General features: G+C 43.8%; 1 protein-coding gene and 2 pseudogenes across 2 annotated transcripts; 1 reads left to right on the plus strand and 2 right to left on the minus strand.

Annotated features, from left to right (window-relative positions):
• Positions 1 to 791: 791 nt before the first annotated feature.
• On the plus strand, positions 792 to 5,409 carry LOC125507884 (Polynucleotidyl transferase, ribonuclease H-like superfamily protein). Its single transcript, XM_048672410.2, has 8 exons — positions 792 to 1,329; positions 2,858 to 2,988; positions 3,065 to 3,247; positions 3,335 to 3,447; positions 3,768 to 3,884; positions 3,986 to 4,100; positions 4,175 to 4,390; positions 4,595 to 5,409. The coding sequence occupies exons 1-8, from the start codon at positions 1,055 to 1,057 to the stop codon at positions 5,230 to 5,232; spliced, it is 1,788 nt and encodes a 595-aa protein (XP_048528367.1). The 5' UTR covers positions 792 to 1,054; the 3' UTR covers positions 5,233 to 5,409.
• Positions 5,410 to 5,779: 370 nt separating this feature from the next.
• LOC125507885 (DNA topoisomerase 2-like) lies at positions 5,780 to 9,843 on the minus strand (annotated as a pseudogene). The gene is made up of 10 exons (XR_015603979.1): positions 9,149 to 9,843; positions 8,735 to 9,024; positions 8,480 to 8,645; positions 8,192 to 8,374; positions 7,921 to 8,113; positions 7,786 to 7,835; positions 7,185 to 7,586; positions 7,009 to 7,104; positions 6,803 to 6,921; positions 5,780 to 6,733 (listed from the first exon to the last, which is right to left on the minus strand). The product of XR_015603979.1 is annotated as a DNA topoisomerase 2-like (transcript).
• Positions 9,844 to 11,471: 1,628 nt separating this feature from the next.
• Positions 11,472 to 25,230, minus strand: part of LOC147968028 (uncharacterized) — a 51,091-nt pseudogene continuing 37,332 nt past the window's right edge.

Below are 25,230 nucleotides of genomic sequence, written 5' to 3' on the forward strand. Positions count from 1 at the left end.
TATAGAGCCCGATGATAACAGAATAATATTTTATTACTAGTAACAGAATAGCCGTCGGGTGTTGCCAGACAAAACCGTAGGGTTGGTGACGGCGGCGGACTGGTAGAAGTTGGGCTAACGCAAGGTTTGGACGGGAAAGGTATCTTAGTTGCGTCCCCTTTTTTGGTTTCCCTTTTTCTCTTTCACATTTTTTCTGCTTTAGTTTTGATCTTTCCTTTTTTCCATTTTCCATTTTTTATTTTTAGTTATTTCCAAGTTGTTTTTTTTGCAGTTTTTATTTTTATTTTTATTTTCCCATTTCTTTTTCTCTATTTATTTTTTATTTAATAAAATACAAATATTTTTGATAAATACACCTTTTTAAAAAATGAATCTTTTTCAAAATACGTGAAAAGTTTTTAAAAATCACACACACATCTTCTTAAAATCGTTCAACATTCTTTTAATACACGAGATTTTTTGAAAGTGCGTCAAATCTTTTGAAAATTGCATACATAGTTTTTTTAAATATGCAAACATCGTTTAAAGCACATGCACACTTTTTAAATTATTTTAATACTTTTTGAAAATACATGAATGTTTTAAAAAAGCATATGAACACTTTTACGAAAAGTATGATTATTTTATTTTATTTACATGCGCATTTATTATAACAATATGAGTTTTTTTTACTTATTTCTTATTAATTTATTTATATTATACTCCTATATTATTAGATTGTACATTTTCAACAATAAATTCTACTGCAACAAAAGACCAATGTGAAATTGACCACACTGTCTTCGGCCCATTAAGCAGGGAATAGCAGCGCCCCAGCGCAGCGTCTGGTCTCTGGGCGCCGCCCTGCCCCCACGACCACCTCCACGGCACCCCTGTTCCCGCGACCGCCGCCACCGCCGCCGCCTGACACCACTCTCCAGTGCCCCGCCTCCACGTCGCCGCTGTTCTCCGACCTCACCCTCAGGCCCGCCGCCTCCCCCCGGTTCCCCGATCCGAGCAGACTGCACGCCTCGTTCCTCACCTCGGCCGTGCTCAGCTGCTGCCTCCGCCACCAATGGCCGCCGCCGCGTCGGCGAGGCAGGTCACCAGGAGGAACTTCCCGGAGGCTCTGCGGGAGCTGGCGGCTCACGTGAAGGAGTGCGACTACGTGGCTATCGCGGCGCTGAAGACGGGCGCCCCCACCGGGTGGCGACGCGCGCTGCCGGTCGACACGGCGGAGACGGCGTACCTCAAGGCCAAATTCGCCTCCGAGTCCTTCCAGCCTCTCCACATAGCCGTCTGCCCGTTCCGCTTGGGCTCCGCCTCCGGCTCCGACGTTGTCGCCTACCCGTAAGCAGCCCTTTCGCTCATATTCCTCCGCAAGAAGCACCACCAACAAGTAGGATTTGCGGCGTGGTGCTCTGTCAAACATCTTGTGCGGACTGAAGTCAGTCGTAAGATAGTGTAGCTAGTATGTTGGAGCGGTGGCCCATCAGGCTATGTCTTGTGTGCTCGTTGAGGCATTTCGTTGAACACCTTGTGTGCATAAACGAAACTTTGCTACTCCTGTTCTGAGGAAATGTCAAGATGGGATCAGGTTGGTATGTAGGTGGACCTTTTTACGCTGATCATGTTTAGCAAATACGCTGGTAAGAAAGGGCGGCACAAGCACCGTGCTGATGGGTTTGAGTTTGTCAGTGGTTCTCTGTCTGCATCAAGCAGGGTGGCATATGCTTCTGTTCACACGGAGGATGCCGGGGCAACGGTCCTGGGAATATGCAAGTCGGGGCATGCCAGTGTGGAGTGGCAGCGGCTAGCTCTGTGCTGCAACATGACTGGCCTCCCGGTGTGACGGTCTAAGGTGGAATTCATCCCACCATTTGGTAGCGCCGCTCAGGACTGCCATGGAGTTCTAACTGGCGTGACTATGGAAAGATCTATCATGAAGATGGTGACTGAAACACCACTTCATGTCTGGGATGAAACCCTTGTTCTGGCCTTTATTTATTGATTGGGCTTAGTAGCAACGAAGTTGTGTCGTTACCTTGTTCAAGGTGTTGTCTCATTGCCGATGCTGGTCTTCAGTGTTTGGTTTCGGCAACCTGGATCAAATACTTTTCCTGACTGTCTCCGGCCGGACGTGCCAACGATGGCGCGTGGGTGTTTATCCATTCTTGATGGCGCTGTTGCGGAAGAAGTGGACTTAATCGTAGGTGTTAAATTCATATCTTGTGATGTTTCTACCGTAGTTGTCTATGTCTTGTACTCCTTTTGTTGATGTCTTTGGCCTCGCTGCCTTGCATCAATTTCAATAAAGATGGTTGTGTGCATAACAATGATGTAGAGGTCGGAGGTTTTAACACCCTGTTCGAAAAAAGGGAGTTACCAAAATCCTCCTGTGAATCAAGGAGCTGGATCGTTGGTAATAAAATGAAGCATACTTTTCCTTGCATAAAAACGAAGAAAATCATACTTTCCAAACTAGCAAGCAACTGACAGGGACATGAAATATCTCACAGAAATGACATATGAAAGAGCAATAAAGCTGCTTGAAAAATCTCAGGATTGCCTGCCAAACCTGCTTTCAGTTTTGTCATACTAAATTCTGTTGCTCGCGCTGCTACCCCAAAGAATATTCTTTGGTCGATGTTCTGTCATGTGTAATGACTATATCTTATGACTGTAGGACTAAAATCTCCATTTATTATGGATCATCTGAGTTATTGCTTGTAAATGTCTGTTTAATTTTACACTTTGGGTTCATTTAATTAATCCAGGTTTCATCCTTTTGAGGATTATGCTTGCTCTGTTTCTGTGCTCCAGTCTATTGATTTCTGTCATCATTACTGATGCTCCTGTCGGTCTTTTGGTTGTACAGGTACAATTTCCACTTGTTTCCCAGAGATGAACTACAGCTTGGAATGCCTTCTTATAGTTTCTCCTGCCAATCATCTTACTTTTCATCGATGGCCCGTGATGGTTTTGATTTTAATATGTGCATTTATGATGGTGAGTCCTACATCATGCACCCAAACAAATGGCAAATTTGGTTATTTGATAGAGGGCTTAATTTTTATATTGGCAGGTATATCTTACCTATCAAGGGTGCAAGAATCCTTGGCTAGGCAAAAGACTTTCAGCCCTCATCTTCAGCAGCCATCTCCATCAGCAAGTGCATCCGTTGCTGATTCAGTTTTTACAACTAGAATTAAGTCAAGAATTCAGCATTGGCGTAAAGGATGTGCAGAACCCAGTAAAACAGCTGATGGTAGGGCACTTTCGATAAATAATACTAAGGCTACTCCGTATTATTTAGATAGTTAGATATCTCCTAACATGAAGTCTTACCGTGCAGGATCTTTAGTTAGTTCTCTCAGAAAACTAATCATGGGCAGTGAATCATATGGTTCAAGGCCCAGTATGACCATCGATGTTTGCAGTGATCGCCAAGTTCAACTTGTTTTGGAGGTGTGGTTTCTCTACTTTACATTTCATGTTTTTTCCCAAATTCTTTTTGTCATTTTCTTAACACTATTAGACTCTTTTTTTTACGAATGTGACACTATTAGACTCCTCCAAGGAAAAACATAATATATTCACTTTCTCATGCTCTTTAGTATTTTTACTGTTGTTTTGGCTACAAGAGCTAGGTGTTGTGATAAAGAACTGACAAATGTGGAATAGATGACATGCTTTTAGCAGGGTCTGATTTGTATGTGCTCACCCGTAGGGCGCAATCTGTATAAAATTTAACTCCAAATCATTGATGATGTTGAGCTATACTGCAGACAGTAAATGGTACCTCTGGTGATCTTGTACCTCTTGTTGTTCCGGATAAAGGTGGGGTGCCTAGGGCTGTGCGTGTGATCTTTACTAGTTCTGCAGAGGATAAAAATCTTCTCCTGGTTTGTATCCCTAAAACTTGGCAACACCATTTAAATGTAACTAAATGGCGTAATCTTAATCTGGTTTCTTTTTTTCTTCTTTGGGAACTCTTTTTTTTCAGATGGACATCCAAAAATTGGAAGATGAGCAGAATTTGAAGTTTCGCGGATTTCGGGAAGTTATTGATCTAGTAGCATCTTCAGAGAAACCAATCATATCATACAATTGCTTGAATGGTATGTTGATGCATCACTAATTTTTTATCGACCTGTCATTTCTAAAATAGTATAACTTATTTTTTTCTTCTCAGACCTAACAATGATGCACACACAATTTATTGCGCCTCTTCCGCCGAACCTGCATGAATTTATGTGTTCTTCGAGGCTGGTTTTCTCTAGTGTTGTTGATATTGGCCACTTGTGGCGAGAAATTAGCCCTTTGAGAAAAGCGAAGAATATACAAGCAGCTCTGAGTTACTTACAGAGACAGTACTTTGTGCCAATGGAAATAGAAATACCACTGCAAGGTACAGTTCCAGCTAACTTAATTAACACACCATGTTGCTAATAAACTATGGAGTTTCTCCTTGCTCATCATATTTTAGAAAATGGAGTATATTATTTGTAACTAGTAGTAGGTGTGAGCCTTAAATTGTTGCATACATCATTTTAATGCTTTCTTAGCGGCATTTTGAATTGAACTCCCGCTCTCTCTTTCTCGGTTTGCACAGATGGTACCAAGGGTGTCACAAAAAGTGGGGAAAATGTTCTGAGAATAACAAAATTATTTGCTAAGCTAAGCAAGTTACTTAAAATCACTCCCAATTGTCAATCTCAGTCTGGTGAGCAGCATTACACAGTTGAAGATCACCGTAACATTCTTTATCCCGGTTGCATGGTGGAAGAATCTGATGGTGTTGACTGCACTAATGAGCCAGATACCACAAGGACAGCGAGCACCCAGAGTGTTGTTTTCTTGTGGGGCTTTAGGGAGACATCTGCAGAAGAGCTGAGATCCCGCCTTGCAAGATTGCATCATGTCTTCTCAAAGGATTTTGATCTAAGATTGTTGGACAAGACATGCTCAGCTTTGATATTTCGTAGTTCTGATACTGCAAGTGAATTACTAAGAGACATAAGCTTGGAGAGTCCCTCACTAAATAATTTCTTCTCAGAAGGTCTGAAAGCTGCAGGTTTTGATGTCTACAGGAAGGCTTGCAGTTTAGGGCTTTGGGATTCAGATTTAGCTGAGGCCCTGGAGGGCGTTTCATTGGAGCCAGCCACTTCAACAATTTCTGAGCGTGGTAGCTCTGAGATATACTGGAATAGTTCATTGAAGCTGGATCTAAAGGAGTATCTGGAATGCTAGAACATCATGTAGCCTTCTGCTCAGGTAATCTTAAATTAGTGAGTGCACACCTCTAGATAGCATTCGTAGCAGGCAAGTAAAATCAAGAAAGGAAGGGGAAGCTTGCTTCTTTGAACTATTTCTCCCTGGACATAAGTTTCACTCTAGGTGAAATGTTATTTTGGTTTGCCTCAGAAATCACCATGTGCATATTTGAGCCGAGCATCTGGACCTGATCTACGAGTCAGCATTTCCTGGGATTTCAGTTAGTTTCCATCTTTCATCTCGCTGTGATGGTAACTTGACAAATCAGTGACACCTGAGGGTGGGTCTATGCAATAGGGTAGAATAACGGCATGGTTTCAGCCCAAATTTTTAGCCGGGCCTTGAAATTGTAGGCACATCCATTTCAAGGAGAATTATGTTCACTATTTTTTCATTACTAGTCTTTCTTAAAAAAAAGATACTGAAAGGGCATCTTATATATTATAATTATCAAGAAAGATAATAGCTAGTACAATGGAAAGACAATGAAAAATAAAGCGACCAGTAAAAAATAAAATTACATCAATGACTCTGTCTATCTCCTGACTTGCTGCTAAATTAGTTATCTTTTACATGTCAATCTGAACCGTTCATTGCTATTATTTGTTGTTGCTTAATCTAAGCCGTTCCCTTTCTTCTGCCTTAATAACAATTCCCTTATTTTAGAAGATATATATATAGATAGATGTTATATTCCAGAGACAATTCATCTCTGTAGTTGTGTGGTATTCAGCTCTCACTTCCTAATCCGCTAAATCCAAGTTCCCTCCTGCCCAGCGATCCTGGCACACCCTACATACCCAAGCCGGAAAATGCTGACTCAACGCACAATGAGTGCCCCCTCCATAGCGATCATCTCAACGCATGGGCCACAAACGGAGTACCCCGACACGGAAACTAGACAGTCTCACTGCAGCCCACACACTCTTTGGGCCATTGTGCTTAGGAGTTTACTCTTCATGGGAGTAGCCATTATCGTCACTCAAGTCCAGTACACTTCTTCATCTAGAGTCAATATCGCCGCTTCCGACCGGAATGTTTTTTTTTTGTTGATAAAGAGAGCCCCCTCTCTGATTTCTATTAACAGAAGCCAGTGTCTTACAAACCACCAGGAACTAAAGCGAAACTGGCACACAGAACAGCAGCAAAAGACATGATGCGCAAACCCACATGGTGCAGAACTGGGCTATCCCCATCTGCCCATCAGGATCGCAGGGAACTGGGACTACGCCACCCTACACGCGGCCGGAATGGATGTGGATTGCTTTCCTCTTAGGCTGAGCAGATCAGCATCTTCTATTGCAGCTGAAGTGCTCACGCAAATCGAATCCGCTCCTCTTGTTGAAGGGGGATTCCCTCATCTTTCGCACCTTCTTCGCAGGAGAAGGTGCACTGCAGTTGCTGCCTCTTTTGCTTGGCTCGTTCCTTCTTTTCTTTCCCCTTTTCTGCTGTCCTTCTGCATTCTCAGTTTCCGTGCCTGCAAAAGTGGTTACGCCATCAGCTTAATCTTCTGTAAGAGATGGATATTTCATGTGCACAAACACACAGCATTGTACATGGGCATTACCACTACGTTCTGGAGAGGGAGCCATCAAGATTATAAGCAAGCAGACGATGTTTTAGTTCGAATGCTTCGTCCTCGTCATCTGTCACCGGTGCACTTGCCTATGAATTTTTTTATTAGTAAAGAGCAACATGTACTGCCTTAGTCCTCTCTAACTTAAGAACTTTATCACTTGTGTTACTCTGTACCTTCTGAGATTTGACAAGAGTGTTCCAACGCTGTTCCTTGAGTAGTGCTGCTTTCTTCCGCACCTGTTCTTCAGCTTCAAATTTGGCATCAATCACCTGTATCAAAATCAGCAAGTGAGAAGCGGTGAAACACATTACATCAGGCAAAACATTTGAGAGAAACACTGCTTAATTACATCCAATTCCTTTTCAAGAGCAGCAAGGTCTCTCAGCCAAAGAGTCTCTGGAGTTGTTTTGCAGAGACTCTCAACTTTGTCCTCTAAATTCTTGTGCAGTGCGATGAGCTCCTGTATCTTCTCCGGAGTCAAGGTACCATCTGTCATTGCGAAAAGATACTCATATTCACTCGCATTAACTCCTGCTGCAGCTTCATCTACTGCTGTAGCTCCTACAGCAACCGGCTCGGCCGTAATTTTTTCCTCTGGGAAAGGCTCATACCCCTTCTGCTTAAGCTCCAGGAATAGCTCTGCCCTCTTCCTGTTATTGACTATGATGTCCCCAGAAATAACAGCAAGAATAAACCTCACTTTGTTCTTAGGCATCAACAACTCTTTTCTGATATTATCTAACATTACTTCCTGCACAACATAAATCAGTTAATGTGGCAGTTTGCATTTCGACAACACCATCGCAAAGGAAAAGGTTAACATGTACTCCCTCCGTCACAAATATAAGATATTTTGAATATTTCAATATGGAATACATCTAAAACGTGTCTATATACATCAGATTCAGAAAAATAGTTAAAACATCTTCTATTTGTGAACAGAGGAGTACCTTTCTTCTGCCATAGAATTTGAGCCTCAGTTTGAAGAAATCTTTAAGTACTGAAAAGGTAACACTATTTCAGATTCAAATCCACAAGAAGAGAAGGGGTTTGTAGTTGTGTCCATATTAGATAGAGATACTCACTGTCCTCTGGGGTGTCATATTTTCGAATCTTCCCATCCGAGTCAAGCAATTGCATGTTTGTTGTTTCTACTCTGCTTGTCAACTTGAATTTCTTCTCGAGGCCTTCTTGCTTAGCTACATTCATGTTTTGCTGACTCAAGATAACATCAAACTCCACATTTGCATCATCATCATCACATTGCGACGATATTCCCTATAAATTGGTTGCGGTCGAATAAAGTCAAATCATCTGAAACCCAGAGAAGGAACTATTTGTATGACTATTACCTACCTCTAGAAATGGTGGTTCCTTGTCCTCATCATGCCACCAAGGGCACATGGATTCAAGGAACTCCTGGTAATCGGCAGTCCAGCAGCGGATGGGAAGCTCCGTAATTTTAAGCATGGTGTCATCAACTTCCTCTATAACACCAGTGATGGTATATGTGACACCAGCTTCCTTTGAACTTGTTTCCTTCAAAGAGCCTTGTCAGGTTATGAGCAGAAAATTTGCATGAAAAATCAATGTTGAATTAAGGAGCCAAATTTGCATTAGAAAAATGTGTCAGGACTAGCTGACCTTGAACCCCCTGTACCAAGGGTCCATTGGTACAACAGTCTCGTCATTAAGCAACCGTTTTAGATTAGCGATAATGTCTCTTGGATTATAGTTTGGGACATAGCTGTTTGACCCATTGTCAATGCCAGTTCCATTGACCAAAACCATGGGAATGATTGGCACATACCTGAAGAAAAGACGGCATGTTTTAGGCATACAAAAATCAATCCATTTTGCAATCATGCAGGATGAGTGCTAATTCGAAGAGAGCATTACCAACTGGGTTCAATCGACTTTCCATCTTCATTCAAATAGTCGAGAAGAACATCATCGTCCTTGGAAAAAATTAAACGGGTGATAGGTGCTAATCTGGTGAAGATATCAGCGGCATCAGCAGCATCTTCGCCCCCTAGGCACCTGGTACCGAACTGGCCGCGGGGCTCCAAAAGACTGACATTGTTGCTGCCAACAAAATCTTGAGCCATTCCTATGATTATGCCTGCCAGACTCTGATCGCCATGGTGGTATGCTGCGTGTTCCGACACATAAGCAGCCAAGTGCGACACCTGTAGCCAACGAAGGCGCAACGAATTCAGGAATATATGCCATGATTGATGACTCCAAATGCGCGAATTCAACAACTCTTTTCTACCACAAAATAAATTCACGAACACTTTGGCACGCACACACCTTAGTTTCTTCAATCAAGTTCCTCTTGAACGAGCAGAATAGAACCTTCCTTTGCCCTGGTTTAAGGCCGTCCACCATTGAAGAAGGTATTGACCGTTCGAGGTCTGCCTCTGCCATCGGGAAAGGGGCCGAGGTATGCCAAGGATCGCGCGAACTCCGGCGAGTGGGAAGAGGCTGTTTCCGGCCGGTCCCGGCTTGGCCGCCTTTAGATGAAGAGCCGGAGGTGGAGTGCTTGACGTCCGTGGCGACGGCTGGCGGTGAGCGCGGTGGTCGTGAGGACTCTATTTTAGAATCCAGAGTCGAGCGCGGTGGCAGTGTTCGTTTCCATTCCAGGACGTCCATTGACTCCATTCCATTCCAGGATACGCGGTTAGGGCGGATGGCAACAAATCTGTCCCCATTTCTAATGAGAAATTTCTTTTATTTGACATTGTCTTAAAATCTGGTTCCTTATTTGACACTGAAAAAGTTTTTCTTTCCTATTTGACACTAGTCCTAAATTTTATTCCCTATACGACACTTTCGTTCATTTTGAACCTAAATGACACCTGAAAAGACAATTTTGCCCCTCATGCGGTATGTGTGTGCGCGTGTGTGCTGTTGCGTGTGTGTGTGCACGCGCACATGTGTGCTGCTGCTGCATGTGTGTGTGCATGTGTGCCGTTGCGTGTGTTTGCTACTGCGTGTGTATATGCGCGCGTGTGTGTGCTGTTGCGTGCCTATGTGCTGCCTGCGTGTGTGCTGCTGCTGCGTGTGTGTATGTGTGTGTGCGTATGCATGTGTGTGCGTGTGTGTGCGCGCGCGCGAGTGCATGTGTGTTGCTGCGTGTGTGTGTGCACGTGCGCATGCGTGTTGTTGCGTGTGTGCGTGCGCGTGTGTGTTGGTGCATGTGTATGTATTGCTGCGTGTGTGCTCCTGCCTTCGCACTGGTGCTGCGTGTGTGCGCTATTGTCTTCCCCACACATACCACATGAGAGGCAAAAGAGTCTTTTTAGGTGTCATTTAGACTCAAAATGAACGAAAATGTCATATAGGGAATAAAACTTAAAACTTGTGTCAAATAGAAAAGATTTTTTTTTTCAATATCAAATAAAGAAGCAGATTTTAAGGTAGTGTCAAATAAGGAATTTTCTCATTTCTAATCTTGCGAGCCCAAATAGTAAGGAACGTGTGAGTGTAAAACATGGTGCTACGATAAGCCTGAAGAACGCTGCGGTTTACATTCAGTTAACGAAGGGCTGAGATCGCTCCAAGTCACCTCATCATAATCCATGGTCGTGATGCGCCATGACAAACCAGTTACTATTTACGGTTAAGTAGTTGTCTTAGACGTTTTACATCAGCCTTTTACTTACCCAAATGATAAGTGCTACTCGTGTGGCATGAAACACTTAGGCCCTAATGTTTTTTTACAACTAAATTGCCATTAAAAAAGGAAAAACAAACCAAAAAAAGTTGAACTTGCCATCTGAAAAGAAAGTTTCCATGGTTGACAACTAAAGTTATCATTCTCACGTCACTAAACTTGTCATAAAAGACGATCGGAGTTGGCATGTGTTTGTGCCACACGTAAATCCAGGCATGGACAGCCCAACCTGAGCCTGGGCTGGGGCTTTGCTTTGTAGTCTGGAAGATAGTTCGGGTCGGGCTCAGGCTTCTATTTTCCTGTATTTTGGACCGGGCTTTCGGGCTTCGGTCCGGGCTTGCACGTGCGCATACTAAAGAACAACATTCGGGCCGGGCTCGGGCTTGAAAACAGGGAGTATTTCGGGCTTTGGGCTGGGCTCAGGCTTAAGAAATGAAGGCCGGGCTTTTATAAACCCGGCCCGGCCCACCATTTTCTCGGGTTCACACGTGTGCTTATCAACATCCCATACTTAAGCTTCTCTCTCTCAAGTTTGATTCTTAGAACTCAAAAGACAGATAAACCCTATGTGCTTGTTTCGTGGCCTCCGTCGTATTTTTGCCATCTGTGGCTCATCTTGGACACGCTGAGCAACTATAGACTGAAAACCATATTGTGCACATGGTTTGGTAGCATGAATTTCATGTCGGCTGTTTGGTAGCTTGCATTATGCTTCAGGGTGAGCAGATGCAAATCACATCTGTTTGGCCATGTAGATTGTGTTGTTCTGCTCACCCCTTTCAAATTTGATGAACTAATGCAACACACTTCACAACAACACCAGACATATCAAGTAGAAACACAATTAACAATACCCCTACACAAGTTGATCTTCGAGCTGGCTCTTGCCTATTGAAAGTATGGATTCTCATAAATGTACCACGCAATTACACAGTGCACACAACCACACAATTAACATTACATTTGTTTTAAGACAACAGGGCATGGGGTGCCCCCGCACAACCCCAGGGTGCTGATCCTAGGCAAAATATACAGATCATAGCAAAAAAGATAGCAATCCAGACAGGAGCAAGTGTACGAGTCAGGTCACCTTGGTAGTAGTGCGATTGGTGCACCTGAGCCGACAAATGATGGAGGTGCCGATGGTGTAGATCTCCACATTGAAGCCGAGACCCGACATCTTGAGGATGAGTAGGTCGCCGGGGATGATCTTGTACTTGTTGTAGGAGTAGTTCCAGCCACTCGCCACCACCATCTCCCCCTGAAAGATCTGCACCTGAACCCATAACTCGCACCACTTGTTTGCACACAGTCTGATGACATGTGGAGGTTTCAGGATGAGCCAGTGCTTCATCACGGTTCAGAAGGCCTTGGGAATTACCAGCATGGCAATGTCCTCGGCGTCCTTGATTTGCATGTAGAACATGAGTGGATCCTTGCTCCCTCCTCATGGCTAAGCCTTGGCATGCGGCCAATCCGCACAGGCTTGCTCATCTCAGCGATCTTGCCCGGCACAACCGCCCTCTTGACACAGCGGTTCGTCGAGATGATGTCCTCGGCATCCTTCGTGCCAACAACGACATGGACCCGTTGACCAGCGGTGTTCCACTCCATCTTCACAGCCTTGTCAGTTTAGTGGACCACAATAAGTAATCAACGCAATGCCATGATGCAATGATCATAGCAATGCCCAACTACAACTTCATGATCAGTGCACCGTCGTGCATCATGGCAGTTGGAGTTGGGCACTGCTGTGATGCACCATTTAGCCTTGCTATTCAGGAAGCTATACCCATGTTACAATTGGAGTATTCACTAGAAGACCAATGGCTCCATGACACCAGTACAACGTGATGCTTTGTTATGGGTATTCACCGGAAGTAAGGATGGCAATTTTACCCGCGGGTACCGTACCCGCATGGGCAGAGTATGGGTACACTTTTATATATACCCATGGGTAGTACCCATACCCTACCTGTTAAGTCATGGGTAGGGTACGAGTATAGCCTTGTACCTGCGGGTATACCCATACCCTACCCGTTTGTGAATTAATGTGAATTTATCGTTAATTAGTCATTAATTTGCCATATGACTCGTCTACTGCTATTGACTTCAGAGTATGTTGTGGTTTCTAAATTTTGATATTGATCATTTACTCATCTACTTGTTATTGACTCATCTACTTGGTCATTTACTCAATGAGCGTAAAATTGTGAACAACTTGTGGACTATTTGTTCTACCCTTGAGTACCCAATGGGTACGGGTACCCGCCGGGTATGGGTATGGGTAAAGTTTCATACTCATGGGTACGGGTATGGGTAGAATTTTGTAACCACTAACTAAACGGGTATGGGTATGGTATTGCTCTACCCTGCCCATACCCTACCCATTGCCATCCTTAACCGGAAGCTATAGCCAAACTGTTGGTGAGATAGAGAAGTTTGCTTCGACCTACCACACAAGGACGATCTTTGATGCAATGAGCGACTTGGTCTTCGGGACAATGTTGATGAGGCATGGGCAGCGCAATGCACATGGCACAATCAAGAATCTATGTACTTTACTTAAAGTAGATCATCAAGTATGCCTAGTTCTCGGAAAAGAAGAGTATGTCTATTTCTGTTATTTCTTTAAATATATCTAGCATCAGTGTGGTGCTTGGGACGTCGGTCGGATAATGATACTGAAGATTCTCTTTTTTCACTTAAAAACTAGTAGAACAAGAGCATTTAGGTGAGAATTTAAATTATAACAATTTAGAGGTTGATGATGCGGATGGCTCGAGGGGGAAACAGGATAGGGTTCAAACACTTGACATTTTCAATTGGTGTCCATGGGTCGGCTTCAGATCCAAGGGTTCTACAAAATGTACTTAACCATGGTTTTGAAGTACCTCCTGGTAAATTTTATCTTGTAGATGTTGGCTATATACAAGCATGCCATAATTTCTTGCTTCACATCGTAGTTACTAGATATCAGTTACAAGAACAAGGACTCGTCAGAAGCCCAAAGATGATCAGGAACTATTCAACCTTTGTAATTCACAACTTTGAAATTATAGTCAGAGGACTATTGGTATGCTGAAAAATATTCCTATACTAAAAGTTGTTTCATTTCACATCACTCGGTTCACAAAAAGATTGCATATCTGTTGCTGCTTGTGTTATTCATAATTTCACACGACTGCGTAATGGAGAGATGTCCTAGCGCAACAATGCTCCTTGGCCATTCATCTACAAAGGATTGTTGCTGTAACAAACAGAGACCACAACTATCATGGAGATATTCATGCATTTAATTACTCCAGAGAAGTCAGAAATCAAAAGGAGATGCTATAGCAGATATGGGTTCTCAGAAAATGTAATATGAGATGCAAGTTCATTACCATTAGTTGAAACATTATTTGTTGATTTAAATTATTTTCTCACGCCTTGACATGATATATGAATCGTACATATGAAGCCACCACAATGAAAGTTCCGCCATCTAGGTACTACCAAAATAGATATTTGTCATCTGGGTCACTACGTCTGATTAAACAGACCAAAGGTATTGCTACCTACTGAATAAAAGCTTCACTAATGCGTGACCGCAATTGGCTGAGCACAATCTCCCTTTTAACCCAAGCCAACCGAAGAACATCTGTAGAGAAGGATAATAAAACTTCCCTATTCTTCTTACTTTCGAAGATATCTGCTGCCACTAAAATATCACCTACTTGCAGACCTTGTAACTTTTCGATTGTTGTGATACACTTGGTAATGCTGCATGGATCCTCCAGCTTCCTCTCCTCAATTGCAGCAAACCGATCAATTTCTTCCCGCTTCAGTTTTAGGTATCTCTCAAGGAACACATCGTCATGGTCACGTTTCTTGGTTTCTCTATGATGTACTCCATGTATCTTTGAAAATATTTGGGTGGGTCTTGGTGGGGCCTGCATATGCTGCATAGGAGTAGATGAATGTGGGAGAGGATCCAGATTGGCTTCCTTGCTTAGTTTGTACTCGGCCAAAGAAAGGAGTTTGCCGACAACACCAACGCTAGCGACTGCAATTGTAAGAAGTGAACATTATCATTAGTGGTGCAGCCTCAATAGACAAATCAAGGATGATACCAAAATTATCTAATCACATACCCCTCCTAAGGAAATATTCGCAGAGCTCACACTTGGACCCAAAGCTTCTCTGAGGAGTGATCAAGGTCTCTTTGGTTGGTGAATCAAAGGCAGGGTCTTCAATGAGAGCATTAACAAATACCCATAGGTAGCCCTTCACAGTATCCAGTTTCATGTTAGCGCACTTGTTTGTCCTGTTCACAATGCCCATCAAATAGTTGGCGATTTGGTCTGCAAGGTAGTCACACACACCTCCCAGTGATCATTTACCTTCAGATAGATTCTAAAAGAAAAACAAATTTGGATGATCAGAAAAAGTACCTGCCATACACTAGCAGAAAATAGGGCTTTGGTTCGAGCCTGCCAAGCCCATTAGTCCCGGTTCACTCAAGAACCGGGACCCATGGGGGGCATACGTCCCGGTTCGTGCGCCCAGGGGCCCGGCCGGGCCTCAGGAGGAATTTGTCCCGGTTTATGTGGACCCATTTATCCTGGTTCTAGGCACGAACCGGGACCAATGGGCCTCGATCCTGGCCCACAACCATTGGTCCCGGTTCGTGCCTAGAACCGGGATAGAAGGGGGGCCTTTAGTCCCGCTTCCAGCCATGAACTGGGACAAATGAGTTGCCTATATATACCCCCTCGCCGGCCAGCAGAGCAGTCCACACTGCTCTGTTGTTTTGGCCGGCGAGGGAAGGGTATTTGGGTGCTCTAGCTCACCTCCTATGCACATGAGGTGTTCGATGAAATGCCCGAGCCACGCTAGTTAAGTTTTCTCCTCTCAAAGCTCGACCTCCGAGCTTCATTTTTCCCGAGATTTGTCTAGGTTTAGCGGTCCGTCATGCCCCGTCCCTGTCTTCACCACCGTCGATCGCCCGCGCCGATCTCGTCGCTGGCACCACCGTGGTGAGCATCTTGTTCTTATCTTCTTTCTGATTTTTTACTTTAGATAGATACTTGTCTGATTTTCTTACCTTTGACACACATAATTATATATAATGCACGCAGATGAACCGACAATGGATTTATGGTAACAGACACACCTCCGAGTACATTAAGGGTGTGCATAATTTTCTCGAAGTGGCTGAGGCAAACAAGCAGAATGGTTTTATGTGTTGTCCATGCCTTATATGTGGGAATACGAAGTCTTACTCTAACCAGAAAATCCTTCACACCCACATGCTTTATAAGGGTTTCATACCACACTATAATGTTTGGACGAAGCACGGAGAAATAGGGGTTATGATGGAAGACAACGAAGAAGAAGAGGACAATGACAACTATGTGCCCCCTGAATACAGTGATGCTGCAACGGGGGGAGCTGCTGAAGATCAAGAGGAACCAGACGATGTGCCTGATGATGCTGCAACGGGGGAAGCTGCTGAAGATCAAGAGGAACCAGACGATGTGCCCGATGATGATGATCTTCACCGGGTCATTGTCGATGCAAGGACGCAATGCGGAAGTCAAAAGGAGAAGCTGAAGTTTGATCGCATGTTAGAGGATCACAAAAAAGGGTTGTACCCCAATTGCGAAGATGGCAACACAAAGCTCGGTACTGTATTGGAATTGCTGCAGTGGAAGGCAGAGAATGTTGTGCCCGACAAAGGATTTGAGAAGCTACTGAAAATATTGAAGAAGAAGCTTCCAAAGGATAACGAATTGCCCGATAGTACGTACGCAACAAAGAAGGTCGTATGCACTCTAGGATTGGAGGTGTAGAAGATACATGCATACCCTAATGAATGCATCCTCTACCGCGGTGCGTACGAGGATTTGAATGCATGCCCGGTATGCGGTGCATTGCGGTATAAGATCAGACGGGATGACCCTGGTGATGTTGTCAGCGAGCCTCGCAGGAAGAGGGTTCCTGCGAAGGTGATGTGGTATGCTCCTATAATACCACGGTTGAAACGGCTGTTCAGAAACGAAGAGCATGCCAAGTTGATGCGATGACACAGTGAGGACCGTAAGAAAGACGGGAAGGTGGGAGCACCCGCTGACGGGTCGCGGTGGAGAAAAATTGAGAGAGAGTACTGGGCTGAGTTTGCACGTGACCCAAGGAACGTATGGTTTGGTTTAAGCACGAATGGCATTAATCCTTTCGGGGAGCAGAGCAGCAATCACAACACCTGGCCCGTGACTCTATGTATGTTTAACCTTCTTCCTTGGATGTGCATGAAGCGGAAGTTCATTATGATGCCAGTTCTCATCCAAGGCCCTAAGCAACCCGGCAATGACATTGATGTGTACCTAAGGCCATTAGTTGAAGAACTTTTACAGCTGTGGAATGGAAACGGTGTACGTGCGTGGGATGAGCACAAACAAGAGGAATTTAACCTCCACGCGTTGCTATTTGTAACCATCAACGATTGGCCCGCTCTCAGTAACCTTTCAGGATAGACAAACAAGGGATACCACGCATGCACGCACTGTTTAGCTGACACCAAAAGTATATACCTGGACAAATGCAGGAAGAATGTGTACCTGGGCCATCGTCGATTTCTTCCGACCAACCATCAATGTCGAAATAAAGGCAAGCATTTCAAAGGCGAGGCAGATCACCGAAAGAAGCCCGCCATGCGTACCGGTGATCACGTACTTGCTATGGTCAATGATTTACACGTAATCTTTGGAAAGGGTCCCGACGGACTAGCTGTTCCGAATGACGATGAGGGACGTGCACCCATGTGGAAGAAGAAATCTATATTTTGGGACCTACCCCACTGGAAAGACCTAGAGGTCCGCTCTTCAATCGATGTGATGCACGTGACGAAGAACCTTTGCATGAACCTGCTAGGCTTCTTGGGCGTGTATGGGAAGACAAAAGATATAGCTAAGGCACGAGAGGACCTGCAACGTTTGCACAAAAAAGAGGAGAAATAAATAAGAAGAAGGAAAAGGAGGAAAAGAAGAAAGGAATAGAGGAGAAGAATTTTCTTCTTTTTTCCGATCTTCTCTATTAATCCTTTCTTCTTCTCCTCTTTTTTTTCTTCTTCCGGACACCGCGGAGGTGGTTAATTAGTAGTTGAACTAGTTAAACTAGTTTATTTATAGTAAATGCTTAATTAGTAGTTGAACTAGTTGATTTAATAAAACTACTTTATTTATAGTAAGTGCTTAATTAGTAGTTGAACTAGTTGATTTAATAAAACTACTTTATTTTACTATATATAGAAGTAGTTTATTTTTAGTAAGTACTACTTTATTTTATTTATAGTAAGTGCTTAGTAGTTGAACTAGCTAGTTGATTTAATAAAACTACTTTATTTTACTATAGAAGTAGTTTATTTTTAGCAAGAAAATTAATAGAAATAGTTTATTTTTTTAGTTCAAGCAATTATTCCCGCATCGGCGTCGATGATGCCTATCCCGCATCCTCGTCGTCGACTCGGCGGAGGTGGACGGCTTGATCAGAGGGGCCATGTCCGGGACTAGGCGTAGGTTGGTGAGGAGCCAGCCCGCCGTTGACCCGATCCTTGTTTGGTGGCGGTCGCGTGGGCCAACGACGGTGCCGAGGCTTCCGGACACCACGGAGGTGGTACGTCACCGTGTCAGCGAGGAGGACGGGCACGTCCGTTGCTACATGGTTGCGTTGAAGGGAAGGTCCGACAATACCTGGTAGGTTCTTCAGGGATCTCACTGGACCTATGATCCTGTGATGGTTCCTTCTCTTTGGGTGTCCACCGCCCGCGCCGATACCCGTTGGGCGCTACGGTTCTAGCTGTATTAGCGATGCTATATGTATGATAGTATTCGAGGAGTATTAGTGATAATATTCGACGATGTACGGACGCAAGAGATGATGTAGTTTTGCTTATAATTGAATGCATGCTAATTTGAATACTACTTTATTTTACGATTTGGTTTTGCTTATTGAATGATCAAATTGGAAAAGTACTCCTAATTTGAATGCTAAAATTGGAGAGCACTATGCAAGGCGTATGCATTTGATTACTTGATAGCTTATAGGGTTTTTGTTTTTACAGAAATCTAGGAGCCCCATCCATCATCCGCGCCGTCGTCCCCATCACCGACCCCCCTCCGACCTTTGTTGGGGAACGTAGTAATTTCAAAAAAAATCTTACGCACACGCAAGATCATGGTGATGCATAGCAACGAGAGGGGAGAGTGTGTCCACGTACCCTCGTAGACCGAAAGCGGAAGCGTTAGCACAACGCGGTTGATGTAGTCGTACGTCTTCACGATCCGACCGATTTAGTACCGAACGCACGGCATCTCCGAGTTCTGCACACGTTCAACTCGATGACGTCCCTCGAACTCCAATCCAGCCGAGCTTTGAGGGGGAGTTCCGTTAGCACGACGGCGTGGTGACGATGTTGATGTTCTACCGTCGCAGGGCTTCGCCTAAGCACCGCTACGATATTATCGAGGTGGACTATGGTGGAGAGGGGCACCACACACGGCTAAGAGATCCAAGGGATCAATTGTTGTCTCTATGGGATGCCCCTGACCACGTATATAAAGGAGTGGAGGAGGGGGAGAGGGCCAGCCCCTATGGCGCGTCCTGGAGGAGTCCTACTCCCACCGGGAGTAGGATTCCTCCCCTTCCAAGTAGTAGGAGTAGGAGACAAGGAAGGAGGGGCGCCGCCCATCCCCCTAGTCCAATTCAGACTAGTGATTGGGGGGGGGGGCTCCTCTCTCTCTCTCCCCTAAAGCCCAATAAGGCCCATATACTTCTTCCCCCGTATTCCCGTAACTCCCCGGTACTCCGAAAAATACCCGAACCACTCAGAACCTTTCCGATGTCTGAATATAGTCGTCCAATATATCGATCTTTATGTCTCGACCATTTCGAGACTCCTTGTCATGTCCCCGATCTCATCCGGGACTCCGAACTACCTTCGGTACATCAAAACACACAAACTCATAATATAACCATCATCGAACTTTAAGCGTGCGGACCCTACGGGTTCGAGAACTATGTAGACATGACCGAGACACGTCTTCGTTCAATAACCAATAGCGGAACCTGGATGCTCATATTGGCTCCTACATATTCTATGAAGATCTTTATCGGTCAAACCGCATAACAACATACGTTGTTCCCTTTGTCATCGGTATGTTACTTGCCCGAGATTCGACCGTCGGTATCTCAATACCTAGTTCAATCTCGTTACCGGCAAGTCTCTTTACTCGTTCCGTAATACATCATCCCGTAACTAACTCATTAGTTGCAATGCTTGCAAGGCTTAAGTGATGTGTATTACCGAGTGGGCCCAGGGATACCTCTCCGACAATCGGAGTGACAAATCCTAATCTCGAAATACGCCAACCCAATAAGTACCTTCGGAGACACCTGTAGAGCACCTTTATAATCACCCAGTTACGTTGTGATGTTTGGTAGCACACAGAGTGTTCTTCCGGTAAACGGGAGTTTCATAATCTCATAGTCATAGGAACATGTATAAGTCATGAAGAAAGCATAGCAACATACTAAACGATCAAGTGCTAAGCTAACAGAACGGGTCAAGTCAATCACATCATTCTCCTAATGATGTGATCCCGTTAATCAAATGAAAACTCATGTCTATGGTTAGGAAACTTAACCATCTTTGATTAATGAGCTAGTCAAGTAGAGGCATACTAGTGACACTATGTTTGTCTATGTATTCACACATGTATTATGTTTCCGGTTAATACAATTCTAGCATGAATAATAAACATTTATCATAAAATAAGGAAATAAATAATAACTTTATTATTGCCTCTAGGGCATATTTCCTTCAGTCTCCCACTTGCACTAGAGTGAATAATCTAGTTCACATCGCCATGTGATTTAACATCAATAGTTCACATCACCATGTGATCAACACCCAAAGGGTTTACTATAGTCAATAATCTAGTTCACATCGCTATGTGATTAACACCCAAAGAATACTAATGTGTGATATGTTTTTCTTGTGAGAGAAGTTTAGTCTACGGGTCTGCCACATTCAGATCCGCATGTATTTTGCAAATTTCTATGTGAACAATGCTCTGCACAGAGCTACTCTAGCTAATTGCTCCCACTTTCAAAATGTATCCAGATTGAGACTTAGAGTCATCTGGATCAGTGTCAAAATTTGCATCGACGTAACCCTTTACGACGATCCTTTAGTCACCTCCATAATCGAGAAACATATCCGTATTCCACTAAGGATAATTCTGACCGTTGTCCAGTGATCTACTCCTAGATCACTATTTGTACTCCCTTGCTAAACTCAGTGTAGGGTTTACAATAGTGTTGGGTAACGTAGTAATTTCAAAATTTTCCTATGCACACACAGGATCATGGTGATGCATAGCAACAAGAGGGGAGAGTGTGTCCACGTACCCTCGTAGACCGAAAGCGGAAGCGTTAGCACAACGCGGTTGATGTAGTCGTACGTCTTCACGATCAGACGGATCCAAGTACCGAACATACGGCACCTCCGAGTTCAGCACACGTTTAGCTCGATGACGTCCCACGAACTCCAATCCAGCAGATCTTCGAGGGAGAGTTCCGTCAGCACGACGGCATGATGACGGTGATGATGATGCTACCGACGCAGGGCTTCGCCTAAGCATCGCTACGATATGATCGAGGTGGATTATGGTGGAGGGGGGCACCGCACACGGCTGGGAGAGATCAACATATCAACTTGTGTGTCTAGAGGTGCCCCTTGCCCTCGTATATAAAGGAGGGAGGGAGAGGCCGGCCCTAGAGGGGGCGCGCCAAGTGTGGGGGGTCCTACTAGGACTCCCAAGTCCTAGTAGGATTCCCCTTTCCTTTCCGGAGTAGGAGAGAAGGAAAGAGGGGGAGAGGGAAAAGGAAAAGGGGGCTGCACCCCTTGTCCAATTCGGACCAGAGGGGGGGGGCTCCTTCCTTTTGGTCTCTCTCCTCTATTCCCGTATGGCCCAATAAGGCCCAATACTTCTCTCGGTGAATTCCTGTAACTCCCCAGTACTCCAAAAATACTCGAATCACTCGGAACCTTTTCGATGTCCGAATATAGTCATCCAATATATCGATCTTTATGTCTCTACCATTTCGAGACTCCTCGTCATGTCCCCGATCTCATCCGGGACTCCGAACTACCTTCGGTACATCAAATCACATAAACTCATAATACAATCGTCATCGAAACTTTAAGCGTGCGGACCCTACGGGTTCGAGAACTATGTAGACATGACCGAGACATGTCTCCGGCCAATAACCAATAGTGGAACCTGGATGCTCATATTGGCTCCCACATATTCTATGAAGATCTTTATCGGTCAAACCGCATAACAACATACGTTGTTCCTTTTGTCATCGGTATGTTACTTGCCCGAGATTCGATCGTCAGTATCTCAATACCTAGTTCAATCTCGTTACCGGCAAGTCTCTGTACTCGTTCCGTAATACATCATCCCGTAACTAACTCATTAGTTATAATGCTTGCAAGGCTTATAGTGATGTGTATTACCGAGTGGGCCCAGAGATACCTCTCTGACAATCGGAGTGACAAATCCTAATCTCGAAATACGCCAACCCAACAAGTACCTTTGGAGACACCTGTAGAGCACCTTTATAATCACCCAGTTACGTTGTGACGTTTGGTAGCACACAAAGTGTTCCTCCGATAAACGGGAGTTGCATAATCTCATAGTCATAGGAACATGTATAAGTCATGAAGAAAGCAATAGCAACATACTAAATGATCAAGTGCTAAGGTAACGGAATGGGTCAAGTCAATCACATCATTCTCCTAATGATGTGATCCCATTAATCAAATGACAACTCATGTCCATGGCTAGGAAACTCAACCATCTTCGATTAACGAGCTAGTCAAGTAGAGGCATATTAGTGACACTCTCTTTGTCTATGTATTCACACATGTATTATGTTTCCGGTTAATACAATTCTAGCATGAATAATAAACATTTATCATGAAATAAGGAAATAAATAATAACTTTGTTATTGCCTCTAGGGCATATTTCCTTCAGTCTCCCACTTGCACTAGAGTCAATAATCTAGTTCACATCGCCATGTGATTTAACACCAATAGTTCACATCACCATGTGATTAACACCCATAGTTCACATCGCCATGTGATTAACACCCATAGTTCACATCGTCATGTGACCAACACCCAGAGGGTTTACTAGAGTCAATAATCTAGTTCACATCGCTATGTGATTAACACCCAAAGAGTACTAAGGTGTGATCATGTTTTGCTTGTGAGAGAAGTTTTGTCTACGGGTCTGCCACATTCAGATCTGTATGTATTTTGGAAATTTCTATGTCAACAATGCTCTGCACGGAGCTACTCTAGATAACTGCTCCCACTTTCAATATGTATCTAGATCGAGACTTAGAGTCATCCAGATCGGTGTCAAAGCTTGAATCGACGTAACTCTTTACGACGGACCTTTTGTCACCTCCATAATCGAGAAACATATCCTTATTCCACTAAGGATAATTTTGATCGCTGTCCAGTGATCTACTCCTAGATCACTATTGTACTCCCTTGCCAAAAACAGTGTAGGGTATACAATAGATCTGATACACAGCATGGCATACTTTATAGAACCTATGGCTGAGGCATAAGGAATGACTTTCATTCTCTTTCTATCTTCTGCCGTGGTCGGGCTTTGAGTCTTACTCAACTTCACACCTTGCAACACAGGCAAGAACCCTTTCTTTGTTTGATCCATTTTGAACTTCTTTAAAACTTTGTCAAGGTATGTGCTTTGTAAAAGTCCAATTAAGCGTCTCGATCTATCTCTATAGATCTTGATGCCCAATATATAAGCAGCTTCACCGAGGTATTTCATTGAAAAACTCTTATTCAAATATCCTTTATGCTATCCAGAAATTCTATATCATTTCCAATCAACAATATGTCATCCACATATGATATCAGAAATGCTACAGAGCTCCCACTCACTTTCTTGTAAATACAGACTTCTCCAAAAGTATGTATAAAACCATATGCTTTGATCACACTATCAAAACGTTTATTCCAACTCCGAGAGGCTTGCACTAGTCCATAAATGGATCGCTGGAGCTTGCACACTTTGTTAGCTCCCTTTGGATCGACAAAACCTTCCGGTTGCATCGTATACAACTCTTCTTCCAGAAATCCATTCATGAATGCAGTTTTGACATCCATTTGCCAAATTTCATAATCATAAAATGCAGCAATTGCTAACATGATTCGGACAGACTTAAGCATCGCTACGAGTGAGAAAATCTCATCATAGTCAACACCTTGAACTTTGTCAAAAACCTTTTTCGACAAGTCTAGCTTTGTAGATAGTAACACTACTATCAGCGTCTGTCTTCTTCTTGAAGATCCATTTATTTTCTATGGCTTGCAGATCATCGGGCAAGTCAACCAAAGTCCATACTTTGTTCTCATACATGGATCCCATCTCAGATTTCATGGCCTCAAGCCATTTCGCGGAATCTGGGCTCATCATCGCTTCCTCATAGTTCGTAGGTTTGTCATGGTCAAGTAACATGAACTCCAGAATAGGATTACCGTACCACTCTGGTGCGGAACATACTCTGGTTAACCTACGAGGTTCGGTAGTAACTTGATCTGAAGCTTTCATGATCATCATCATTAACTTCCTCACTAATTGGTGTAAGCATCACTAGAATTGATTTTAGTGATGAACTACTTTCCAATTCGGGAAAAGGTACAATTACCTTATCAAGTTCTACTTTCCTCCCACTCACTTCTTTCGAGAGAAACTCCTTCTCTAGAAAGGATCCATTCTTAGCAACGAATGTCTTGCCTTCGGATCTGTGATAGAAGGTGTACCCAACTTTCTCCTTTGGGTATTCTATGAAGACACATTTCTCCGATTTGGGTTTGAGCTTATCAGGATGAAAAAAAATTCACATAAGCATCGCAACCCCAAACTTTAAGAAACGACAATTTTGGTTTCTTGCCAAACCACAGTTTATATGGTGTCGTCTCAACGGATTTAGATGGTGCCCTATTTAACGTGAATGCAGCTGTCTCTAATACATAACCCCAAAATGATAGTGGTAAATTGGAAAGAGACATCATAGATTGCACCATATCTAACGGTTACGATGTTCGGACACACCATTACGCTGTGGTGTTCCGGGTGGCGTGAGTTGCGAAACTATTCCGCATTGTTTCAAATGAAGACTAAACTCGCAACTCAAATATTCTCCTCCATGATCAGATCGTAGAAACTTTATTTTCTTGTTACGATGATTTTCCACTTCACTCTGAAATTCTTTGAACTTTTCAAATGTTCCAGACTTATGTTTCTTCAAGTAGATATACCCATATCTGCTCAAATTATCTGTGAAGGTCAGAAAATAACGATACCCGCTGAGGGAGTCCTGGATTAGGGGGTGTTCGGGTAGCCGGACTATACCTTCAGTCGGACTCCTGGACTATGAAGATACAAGATTGAAGACTCCGTCCCGTGTCCGGAAGGGACTTTCCTTGGCGTGGAAGGCAAGCTTGGCGATACGGATGTTCAGATCTCCTACCATTGTAACCGACTCTATGTAACCCTAACCCTCTCCGGTGTCTATATAAACCGGAGGGTTGTAGTCCGTAGGACAACATACACATCAACAATC

The sequence above is a fragment of the Triticum urartu genome, chromosome 5A (assembly GCF_056163025.1).
Source record: "Triticum urartu cultivar PI428250 chromosome 5A, HENAU_Tu73, whole genome shotgun sequence".
Classification (NCBI taxonomy): Eukaryota; Viridiplantae; Streptophyta; class Magnoliopsida; order Poales; family Poaceae; genus Triticum; species Triticum urartu.